The sequence below is a fragment of the Ylistrum balloti genome, unplaced genomic scaffold (genome assembly GCF_031769215.1).
Source record: "Ylistrum balloti isolate Yb309-2 unplaced genomic scaffold, AGI_CSIRO_Ybal_v1 Utg370204, whole genome shotgun sequence".
NCBI classification, from domain to species: domain Eukaryota; kingdom Metazoa; phylum Mollusca; class Bivalvia; order Pectinida; family Pectinidae; genus Ylistrum; species Ylistrum balloti.
This window is the reverse complement of record NW_026782177.1, coordinates 1,101,012-1,113,947: the sequence shown is the minus strand read 5'-3', so window position 1 is coordinate 1,113,947 and position 12,936 is coordinate 1,101,012. Positions and strand designations below refer to the sequence as shown.

Below are 12,936 nucleotides of genomic sequence, written 5' to 3'. Positions count from 1 at the left end.
CCCCTGGGGCCAGACTGACGGGGCCCAGTAGGGGAAATAGAACAATTTCTTTAAAACCCTACTCCACCTGTAGGAATGGTCAATTTTGCCCCAAATTGGTCCAAAAACATTAACGAAGGAGAAATCAGTTTTGTATAAACGATTGGGGCCTGAGGGGGACAGAGCCCACTAAGGAACTTCTTCAAAATTTTACTTCTGGTGGAATCTTTGTATAAACCTAGGGTCTCAGCCCCCTGAGCAGGAGGGGCAGGGTCAAATAGGGGTGAATTCTTAAAATAGAGTTTTAAAATTCTACTCCTCCTTTAGAAATAATTGGATTTTGCCTAAATTTGATCTGCATCATTGTTGGGTGAAGGGGAATCAATTTTGCATAAACGGCGAGTCTTGTCACTGTGAGGGAGGAGGGGCAGGACGCATTAGAAGGCTATATTATAGATAAGTGATGTGACTGGCGAAATCACTGACTCCATGTTCCTCCACTATCGAAGAGAGTGGGGGCACAGTGTAGCTTAGAGTCAAACTCCAACTTTGAGCGCTGGTGACCAGATAAACATCCGAGTCATAGTAATGAGAAAGGTAACTGGCCAATGTCTCCATATGAAATGTATTTCACTGATATTAGTCTTAAGATTTGTATTACCAACTGTTGATGATATCTAACACTTCAAGTATTAACTTTGTTGTTTTTTTTCTGTTACCAGGATCTTGTACAGAAAATGCTTCATGTTGATCCTCAGAGTCGACTGACAGCCACACAAGTGCTCAACAACTCCTGGATTGCCCACAGAGAAACACTGCCCCACCTACGACTTACACTTCAGGATGCTCAATTAGTTAAGGTAAGTTTTCACTGTACATTAAAAAGCCCTCGAACAACTTCTAACCAAAACGTCTCAATCATGGAAACATCTCGGTATGTTTCCTCAGTAAGATTATCCTCGAATGTGCTGGGCAGGATCCTAAGATAGCTAAACAAACGGTTATTAATTTGGTATGTAGCCCACTATCTTAAAACGCTGTGCTTCTGTAGCAAAGCAATATATAGCCTGGACCTAAGTTTACACCACAAAAACACCCAACAATCTAGATATATCTCAGCGAAAAAGATATAAAATGTGTTTTGAAATTATTTCATGAAGTAGTTGATGCTGTGATTTTATGAAAATGTGCTAATAAGATCAATAGATATAAAAGAGAAAGCAGAAATGTCGTGTTTTAAATGACATACAGATATTACTACACTTCTTCTCTATTTGGAACAAATATCTTATCATCTACACTGATTTATCTCCCTTTGTCTATACTTTAAAAGTTTCTTATACACTAGATAGTTTGTCATTATTCCATAACATAACTAAAAAGGGGCTTACATGGTGAAACATGTAGACAGTCACATATTGTCCAAGCCTTGTCTCAGGAGTTCATGCTCTATCTTTTGATTTTAATCTACTTTTTAAGAGCACCTTGCGTACTATTTGGTATCCTTCTGGGACATAGAAGATTTTTTCCTTATCTACACTGAATGAACGTTGGTTATTGTTTTTAGTTGTTGTATACTTGTATGCAAAAGTACAAAAACAGCACAGAAAAAGGATATGGTATTAAGTAAGAAAAACGTACACAGGCTTTGTGTGGGACAGTTTAACATACAAAAAGTATGAAAACAGTATTCCTTTAGTATTTAATTTGTACATTTCAACAGTATCCAAAAAGTATGCAAAAGGACATAAATGTGTCATGAAAAGGACTATTAAAAGTACGAAATAAACCAGTCTGACTTCCTATCAAAAGAATACTCCAAAATACAGAAATTTGTCACAGGAAACTCTCGGTACAGAGATCAAAATTTCTCTAGTAACCCTCCCAGTTACAATAACAACAGTTTTCAAACAAACTGAAATGTCTACTCTCTTCCCAACACATTCCTCTCAATGATAATAAAAATGATAACACAATACCACAATGAAATTTAAAACAGATTATGTAACATTTTGACAGAAATTTTTTTTATTTTTAAATGTTTTGTGAAACTTTCTGAAAGTTTTTTTTTATTTTAATCTGAAAATGAAAAGTTATAAAAAAAAAAAAAAAAAAGACAAAAAAATTAATTTTTGATACTTTAAAAACTTGAGTCTTTGTGGGAAATGTTAAGATAGTCTTAAGTCAGATACATGTAGGAAAAAAGTACACTGTTTCACACCCTATGTGAATATGTCCTAAGGCAGAATATAGTAAATAAAACTAAAAAAAAAGTACGGTTGAAAAATTTAATGTCGTACAAAAGTAGGGGAAAAGTAATACAAAAGCTTTGAGCAGTATTGTGAAATTTGTAAGTTAGAATTTGGAACAAAAAACGTACTCTGAAAAATTTATAAACCAAAAGAAATGTACATTGAAAAATTAGGAAATACATTTCAGAAAAAGTACAAATAAGTGGGTACTAAAAACAGCATTACAGTATACTTTGGTGTTCCTTTTTTTAGTATGGGCATGAGCACTTGAAAATATTCAACCAATTCTATGAGATTTCACTACTTTAAACCTTCAGTGGCCTATAACCATACACTACACTGCAAAAGGTACAGATTTGAGAGTCACACTTGACTGGACATGATCACTTATTACCACTCATACTACACTCATACCAAAATGATTATATGAAGATCTCATGACTATGTGTCTAGAACCTTCACATTTACATAATGAGCGTGACCAATCACTCAGATTTATTTGCCAGTACATGTTGATATGTCACCTCCTTTATTTCTTTAATTCAATACATATCATACACTGCATCTATGAGTGTCCTTGACACTTCGATTTAAATTTTTTCTCCATTTCCTCTGTTTTCATTTGTTAGTTCGGGAATGCATATTAAAAAAGTTTCCGATTTCGGTTCAAATTGCTTTCCACATGGAATTCACCAGGTAAGTGATCTGTAACACACTGAAGTCAGACACACCAGGTTAGTGATCTGTGACACAATGAAGTCGGACACACCAGGTTAGTGATCTGTAACACACTAGGTCAGACACACCAGGTTAGTGATCTGTAACACACTGAAGTCAGACACACCAGGTTAGTGATCTGTAACACACTGAAGTCAGACACACCAGGTTAGTGATCTGTGACACAATGAAGTCGGACACACCAGGTTAGTGATCTGTAACACACTAGGTCAGACACACCAGGTTAGTGATCTGTAACACACTGAAGTCAGACACACCAGGTTAGTGATCTGTAACACACTGAAGTCAGACACACCAGGTTAGTGATCTGTGACACAATGAAGTCGGACACACCAGGTTAGTGATCTGTAACACACTAGGTCAGACACACCAGGTTAGTGATCTGTAACACACTGAAGTCAGACACACCAGGTTAGTGATCTGTAACACACTAGGTCAGACACACCAGATTAGTGATCTGTGACACAATGAAGTCGGACACACCAGGTTAGTGATCTGTAACACACTGAAGTCAGACATAACAGGTTAGTGATCTGTAACACACTGAAGTCAGACACACCAGGTTAGTGATCTGTGACACAATGAAGTCGGACACACCAGGTTAGTGATCTGTAACACACTGAAGTCAGACACACCAGGTTAGTGATCTGTGACACAATGAAGTCGGACACACCAAGTTAGTGATCTGTGACACACTGAAGTCAGACACACCAGGTTAGTGATCTGTAACACACTAGGTCAGACACACCAGGTTAGTGATCTGTAACACAATGAAGTCAGACACACCAGGTTAGTGATCTGTAACACACTAGGTCAGACACACCAGGTTAGTGATCTGTGACACACTAGGTCAGACACACCAGGTTAGTGATCTGTGACACAATGAAGTCAGACACACCAGGTTAGTGATCTGTAACACACTGAAGTCAGTCATCTTGCCTTAGTGAACTGAAAGCTGGCATCATGGAGTATTGGAGACCAGAAATTCTGGTACACTTTATCAGTGTAATGGATGAGGAAGTACATCTTTTGAAGTAGACTTTCTAACCACATTCTCTATTGTTTCAGGGAGCGATGCATGCCACATTTGAGGCACTAAAAGAACAGCCAAAGCCTGTGTTAGAACCAGTTGGAGCCTCAATTCTGGCTCAAAGGAGGGGAAAAAACAGACCAAAAAGTTCCACAGCTGTGTGATCCTTGTCTGAATGTTATTTCAGGACTGCAATCTCACACTTTTGTCATGAATTCAGACCAGTCAAGTTCATTCTGGAAAGCTTGGCTCTCACTGCAGGACACTTAGACTTTCATCTGCATTATCACTTGTTTGTATTTTGATATCATTGAAAACAATATTTTAAGTTATGTTTACTTGTGCAGGACACTTCACCAGTTTAATCGATGGCAAGTTATTATCTTCAAATGGTGTCTCTGCTATTTTTGTACAAAGTAATTTGTCAAACCTCGTCTGTTCTTTAATCCCCTCAGATCACCATTCCCAAGCACTCCCTTTTAAATCCCCTCTTGCCTGAAAGATAATACTTAATAATGACAGGTTTGAAGTTAATTTCTAACCTGATAGACAATATAACAGTATAGTGGGGAAAAACGTCAGCTGTGAACTTGTTCTCCCAGTGCTAAATTCTCCCAAAGATTTATGAAAACATAGCTTTAACTTCTAAACTACAATATTGAAATTTTTGGCTCACCTGGCCTGAAGGACCAAGTGTGTTATTGGCATACTGTGGTGTCTGTCATCCGCCTGTCAGCTTTCTACGTAACACCACCTATCTTGAATGATTAAGCTGATTTTGACCAAATTTTGTCAGAAACATCCTTGGGGGAAGTAGCATAAATTTTGCATAAATGATGGTTCTCAATCCCCAGTTGCATAAGGGATGAGACTCAAAAGGTTTTGCTCCTCCCGCTGGGCTCAATAGGGAAATTGCACAAATTCTTTAAAATCCTACTCCTCATGAAGGAATATATAGATAATATAAATTTTATTTTACAACAATTGCAAAGCAAGTTTATCCAACTTATGTTAATCACTCTTGTTGGCCTGGAATAATTGGAAGGAATAATTGGATTTTGTCCAAATTTGGTCTGAAGATTTTTTAGGTGAAGGATAATCAATTTTGTATAAGCAGTGTGTCTCGTCCCCAGGAATGGAACCCAACAAGGAAAATAGAGCAAATTCTTTAATAATCCTATTCCTGTTGTAGGAATGTTTGGATTTTGGATCTGAAACATTCTTGGTTGAAGGTAAGCATTTTGTGTAACCTTTGGGTCTCCGCCCCCAAGAGAGGGAGGAGTGGGGCCCAATATTGGAAATAGGGCAAATTCTTTAGTATTTTACTCTCCTGTAGAATTGTTTTGGCCTGAAGTATAAATGGTTTGGCTAACCCCTTAAGGACAGAGGGTTGGGGTTCGATAGGAAAATAGATGTTTTGTGTCATGTGCTTGAATATTTAAGATTCCCTTTCCTTCAGTTAAATGAAGCAATTTCAGCCAAGCAAATTTAGGTGAGTTATACAGGCCCTATGGGCCTCTTATTAGCTTTACTAAAACGCAAATTAAACATATCAAAGTGTTCACATGTGTAAATTCTTACCATCACCATAAGTAGCTGCAAACTCTTGACCAACATGGTTAGAAGATTAATTTATTGATCGTATGATATCACACCTGGATCTTTGTATGACCTGTAAGTGATACTATGACCTCACATGTATGATATCACACCTGGATCTTTGTATGACCTGTAAGTGATACTATGACCTCACATGTATGATATCACACCTGGATCTTTGTATGACCTGTAAGTGATACTATGATCTCACATGTATGATATCACACCTGGATCTTTGTATGACCTCTAAGTGATACTATGATCTCACATGTATGATATCACACCTGGTTGTTTGTGTGACCTGTAAGTGATACTATGATCTCACATGTATGATATCATACCTGGATGTTTGTGTGACCTGTAAGTGATACTATGATCTCACATGTATGATATCACACCTGGATGTTTGTGTGACCTGTAAGTGATACTATGACCTCACATGTATGATATCACACCTGGATCTTTGTATGACCTGTAAGTGATACTATGACCTCACAAGTGATATGGTCAAGTTGATCTTACATGGGCATGCATGATAACTCTGTGTAGGATTGTGGACACTACTGACAGATATGATATCACTGTGTAGGATTGTGGACAGACAAATATGATATTACTGTATAGGATTGTGGACAGACAGATATGATATCACTGTAGGATTGTGGACAGACAGATATGATATCACTGTGTAGGATTGTGGACAGACAGATATGATATCACTGTGTAGGATTGTGGACATACAGATATGATATCATTGTGTAGGATTGTGGACAGACAGATATGATATCACTGTGTAGGATTGTGGACACTACTGACAGATATGATATCACTGTGTAGGATTGTGGACAGACAGATATGATATCACTGTAGGATTGTGGACAGACAGATATGATATTACTGTGTAGGATTGTGGACAGACAGATATGATATCATTATGTAGGATTGTGGACAGACAGATATGATATCATTGTGTGGGATTGTGAACATTACTGACAGATATGATATCACTGTATAGGATTGTGGACAGACAAATATGATATCACTGTGTCGGATTGTGGACAAACAGATATGATATCATTGTGTAGGATTGTGGACAGACAAATATGATATTACTGTAGGATTGTGGACAGACAGATATGATATCATTGTGTAGGATTGTGGACAGAGAGTTATGATATCACTGTAGGATTGTGGACAGACAGATATGATATCATTGTGTAGGATTGTGGACAGAGAGATATGATATCACTGTAGGATTGTGGACAGACAGATATGATATCACTGTGTAGGATTGTGGACAGACAGATATGATATCACTGTATAGGATTGTGGACAGACAGATATGATATCATTGTGTAGGATTGTGGACACTACTGACAGATATGATATCACTGTGTAGGATTGTGGACAGACAGATATGATATCACTGTAGGATTGTGGACAGACAGATATGATATTACTGTGTAGGATTGTGGACAGACAGATATGATATCATTGTGTAGGATTGTGGACACTACTGACAGATATGATATCACTGTGTAGGATTGTGGACAGAGAGATATGATATCACTGTAGGATTGTGGACAAACAGATATGATATCACTGTGTAGGATTGTGGACACTACTGACAGATATGATATCGCTGTGTAGGATTTTCGACACCACTGACAGATATATCGCTGTGTAGGATTTTCGACACCACTGACAGATATGATATCACTGTGTAGGATTTTCGACACCACTGACAGATATATCGCTGTGTAGGATTTTCGACACCACTGACAGAATATCCTCTTTATTAGTTTTGGAGTTACATGAACCAAACAACATAATAAAACATCAACAGATGGTCACTTATTCAGCAATCTCTAAAATGGAAGGTACATCTTTATCAATATAGAATGACTTCGATTTATAAAGAGGGTTAATGATAAATCCAGGATCCAGTTAAATACCTGGTTTCAAATGATTCATGTTTAATTCTCAAACAAATGGGAGAATGAAAGGCTATCACTATTAAGTTTTTTTCAAATGAAGACCTTGATTGATATTCAAAGGTACAGGATTCAAATTTGTTAAAATCTGTTTTTAAGTATTTCACTTACAACGGACTGCAATTAGTGTGTGTTACCCTGCAGTTTCTTCATCGTTCTGTAGTGAAGTCATAAGTTACCATATGCATTTAAAATATTGTTATTTTCATATGAATACAGCTAGAAAAGTATTTCATGATGGAAATGATGAATAATTCTGAGAAAATTGTTAACTCTAGTTAGTGTTTACATTCAGATTCCAATGTTGTGTCCTGCTTAAAGTGCAAAGGCAAAAAATAGGCTGGAAAAGCTAATTTTCAACAATGTTAAATAAGCACATGATTTTGATGGAAAATAACAAATGTCAGATTATAAAAATCCAGATCTAAGTAAAAATATCCAATTTTTTATGTGAGACTCTGTCAATATTTAAGACAAATCTCGTGTAAAATGTCACTTATTGGTGATGAGTGATATTGGTTTTCCAACAAAAACTCATCACAATCTAGGTAAGTTTTGAACTTGGACAAGCAGAGAGTGAAATATATTTTAGAATGTTATCTCTTATGCTGATGTTTTGTATCGTATGTTATCCTGTAGCATGGAAAATGCTCTTTGATGTGGGGTGAACTACAAAAGTTCTTTTTTTTAATCAAATTCTCATTTAAAATACCCATGTACCTCTTAAAAATCAGTACTCCTCATCAATGCCAATAACACTAAAAAGCTTCATGCTTCTCACTGGTTGCTAACAGATAGATGTATAAGATTATAGTGTACCTGTAACACAGTAGTATATATAAACATGAATACTTAATTGAGTAATACATTTTATAATTTGTGTACATACAATTAATGGAGTGAGTTTAACGCTAGTTGCGAGGTTGTGTGCAGGAATGAATGATAAATTTTATATTAGGTGTAAATCTTGATGCTATAAACTTATCTTTGTTCATCAATATATTTTCCCCCCATTTTCTACTCATTTACAAAGGCTTTTTCTTTGGGCAATTTTTTGTACATTTAACCATCTTGAAACTTTATAGAAGAACCTGTTGTTAATTGTGACTTATATTGTTGACATGTTATGATACACAACTTTGTTGAAGAAAATTCACAACTGTATGCATTCTGTGAATTTTTGTTTTTTATTTCATGATTGTTGTACCCAACATTACATATTTACTAATGTTATTGGCTCTTCTCGTGTACCTGATAATTTACCATTTCGCAGTGAATTCTGAATGGGTTGATATATAAAGGATAGAAGCTCATTATCTGCACTCAAACAAGCTGAAAGGCATTTTGTTTCCGCCAAAATTAATATACTGGTTATATTGTTTATACTCTTTGTTACAAATTGTAAAATTATTATGAGTTTAGCTCCTCTGGCCTAAAGGTTCAAGTGAGCTATAGGGATACTGCAGTGTCCATTGTCTGTCAAATTTTGGTGATCGTCGTTTGTCTTGTGTCATAAAGAACATTTTCAACTTCTGGAAAACTCTTGCACCAATTTCAGTGAGTTTTAATAAAACCTTCCATGGATAATGGCACATCAGAATTGTAAATTAAATGGTTCCCAACCCTCAGGGGCCTGAGGGGCGATGCCAAATGAGTAAAATTGATTGAATCGTCAAAAATCTTAGTATAGTAGAATCAAATAAAGGCCTTCAGATGTTTTACCAAAAGTGTAAATTTCATGATCCCAGGTTCTCACATTTCCCTCTGGGGAGGGGGTAAAATTTACTGTAGTTTATATAGGGAAATTACATTTGTCAGTGTCATTTCTTTTGATTCAACCTTGGATAAAAGCTTTAGCATGGGACAGTTAATGTTGTGCACAGTTAACCTTTGCATAATGTGTACATTGTAGTCATAGTTATCTTACTTTTTCTAACAAAATTATTTCTTTGACATGTTACAAGAAGCATTTAAACTCCAGTGACCATTAAGACCTTTGGGCTTTTTGTTTTACAACTGAGAGGATGCTGACCAAATTTGGTCAGAAGCATCCTTAAGGAAAGTTGACTATATTTTTTTATAAATGGTGTTTGAAGGTCCTTGCCAAAGGTCCGAAGTGCTAGGCCTAAAAGGGGAAATAGAGTAAATTCTTTAAAATCCTACTACTCTTGTAGGAGTGATTTGATTTGGCCAAATTTGATCTGAATCATGCTTGGTAAATGGGAATATATTTTGTTTAAACAGTGGGTATCAGCCCCTTGGGACATGACGGGCAGGGCCTAATAGAGAAAGAGCAAATTCTTTAAAATCCTATTCTTCTTGTAGGTATGATGGCATTTTAACCAAATGTGGTATGTAGCATTTTTAAGTGAAGGGGAATCAATTCTTGTAAAAATGGTGGGTTTTAGCCCCCTAGGGTAGAAGTGAAGGGACTAAATTTTGGAAATGTGTTATATCTTTGAAACAATTTAGATCCTCATCCCACCATCATATTGAGAATTGCTTGGCATCAAGAGATTAACACATGCATCATGTATAAATTGTACCTTGGGTGTGGCACACCTCAGTGGACATCATTTCTAGGTAATTTTTTTTTTTCTACATAGTTAAGGTACCAACTCAATAGCCTCATAAACTTTTGCTGGGTTTCAAAGGAGAAAAACAGACATGATATAAGATTTTACCTATTGGTCTTGCCCCATTAAAGAATTTGGAAATATTTGAAATACCCAACCTATAGGCATATATACCATTGCTGGACTATTGCTTGGATCTAGGTGAGCAATACAGGTCCTTTTGTCCTCTTGTTATGTAGTGTCCTATCTTCATCTCACATGACCTGACTGTTTGTGTCCCAATCTACATATCACATGACACTGACTGTATCCCCTTCTACACCTCGTTTGACTGTTTGTGTCCCCATCTACATCTTGTATGACTGTGTCCCCGTCTACATATCACATGACCCTGACTGTTTTGTGTAACATTCTACATCTCACATGATGACTCTGACTGTGTGTGTCCCATTCTACATCTCACATGACCCTGACTGTTTTGTGTCCCATTCTACATCTCAAATGACCCTGACTGTTTGTGTCCCATTCTACATCTCACATGACCCTGACTGTTTGTGTCCCATTCTACATCTCACATGACCCTGTTTATTTGTGTCCCATTCTACATCTCACATGACCCTGACTGTTTGTGTCCCATTCTACATCTCACATGACCCTGTTTATTTGTGTCCCATTCTACATCTCACATGACCCTGACTGTTTGTGTCCCATTCTACATCTCACATTACCCTGTTTGTTTGTGTCCCCTTCTGCTCACTATTATGAGCTTGTCATGGTTTTTTTTAATATGACAGTGAAGTAATCTTCATCTTATGTTTAAATTGATCAAAGTGGTTGGTTTTTGCTTTAAAATGTTAAATGTTTTTTATATAAAGTAAGTATTCATAACAGTTAAGTGTATGTCTGTACACTTGTACCAGTGGAACTTGGTATAAACATGTACACTTGTACCAGTGAAACTTGGTATAAACATGTACACTTGTACCAGTGAAACTTGGTATAAACATGTACACTTGTACCAGTGAAACTTGGTATAAACATGTACAGTTGTACCAGTGAAACTTGGTATAAACATGTACACTTGTACCAGTGAAACTTGGTATAAACATGTACACTTGTACCAGTGAAACTTGGTATAAACATGTACACCTGTACCAGTGAAACTTGGTATAAACATGTACACCTGTACCAGTGAAACTTGGTATAAACATGTACAGTTGTACCAGTGAAACTTGGTATAAACATGTACAGTTGTACCAGTGAAATTTGGTATAAACATGTACACTTGTACCAGTGGAACTGGGTATAAACATGTACACTTGTACCAGTGGAACTGGGTATAAACATGTACAGTTGTACCAGTGGAACTGGGTATAAACATGTACAGTTGTACCAGTGGAACTGGGTATAAATTGCGAAGCCCTGTGAAACTCGGCTTACAATGTATATTTAAGTTGATTTCTATCCTATATTCATGAGCCTCTTTCTGAAATTAAAATAACAAAAGTAGATCATGCATTTTTCTTATAAATTTGTTATCCTTATAATATACAACTAGGACTTCCACACAGTATTGTATGACTACGGAGGTAGTTTATGATTTTTGTTGTGTCTATATAGTGGTTGTACTAGATTTATCAAGTCTGGCAAGATTTGTTTAAAGGATCATGGCTGTTAAGTGGTTTATCAACACCTGGCATTGCATTCATTTGTTATCCAACAGTCACCCCATAACTTTATTACAGTGACTTCTTTGTCAACAATGCTAACATATCTTTCTGCTCAGGTGATGTAGTAATCATACAAACAGCCTTCATCAGATTGATAGAGAAATGTTTTGGAGGAGAGATATGTATCCTAGATATATTACACCAGAAATTTGTTTACAAAGCTGTCTAGTAAACACATCAAATAAGATATTGTCAACTTTTCAAGAATGTCAACTTTTTCAACATTACGTATCTTTACAGTTGTACATATATGCAAGTACTAGGAAAGCTTTAACATCTTTTCAATAATAAGTGTCAGTGTAGTCCACATAATTGTATTGTTATATTTTTTCTTATTTAATCAAAACTGATACAAATATCATCAGTGTTAATGAATATTGTAATACCATTGATGACCCTATGGACATTTATATATACTTCATGAAAGATAACTTTGTAGTGCTCATATTTTTCTATAAAAAATAAACAATTATTAAAAATGTCAGGCTGTGTTTTCGCTTTAGACAAATGATCCAAAGGCCTTGGAGCTGTTGTTAGGTCATGACGTTAGTATTTCTAAAAGTTCTAAACAAACGTGACACAACCTGGTATCAAAAACAATATAGAGCTTGTCTGTTCCATGTGATGCAAAGAAAAACAATACTGTGCTCTTCAATCAATTAAAGGGGAACAAATTCAATCTTGGTTTATTTCTTTCATGAAACAATATGTTCAGAAAAATATTAACAATTTATATTCTAAAACAAGATCTGTATTAATAAGAACAAATATAGTGCATTTCTGAGAAAAATTTGAAGTGTCCTTGAATTTGCCAACTTAAGTTACATGTAGAAACGACAGAAATGTTTGTGTTTTGTTCAAAAGTCGGGAAGAGAGATGTACATTCAAGAAAGAAGTAAAATTCTTCACTGATTCTGATTCAAGCAAGATGTCAAATTCATCATCGATTTTCTGATGGTAACAAGATGTCAAATTCATCATCGATTTTCTGATGGTAACAAGATGTCAAATTCATCATCGATTTTCTGATGGTAACAA

General features: G+C 36.0%; 1 protein-coding gene across 1 annotated transcript in view; it reads left to right on the top strand.

Moving 5' to 3' along the window:
- The window catches only part of LOC132551536 (ribosomal protein S6 kinase 2 alpha-like), a 38,038-nt gene extending 25,661 nt beyond the window's left edge, over positions 1–12,377 (top strand). The window contains exons 20-21 of the mRNA XM_060215688.1: positions 702–839; positions 4,038–12,377. Of these exons, the coding sequence (XP_060071671.1) occupies positions 702–839; positions 4,038–4,163 (264 nt within the window). The 3' untranslated portion in view covers positions 4,164–12,377. The remainder of the gene's footprint in view (positions 1–701; positions 840–4,037) is intronic.
- The last annotated feature ends 559 nt before the right edge of the window (positions 12,378–12,936 follow it).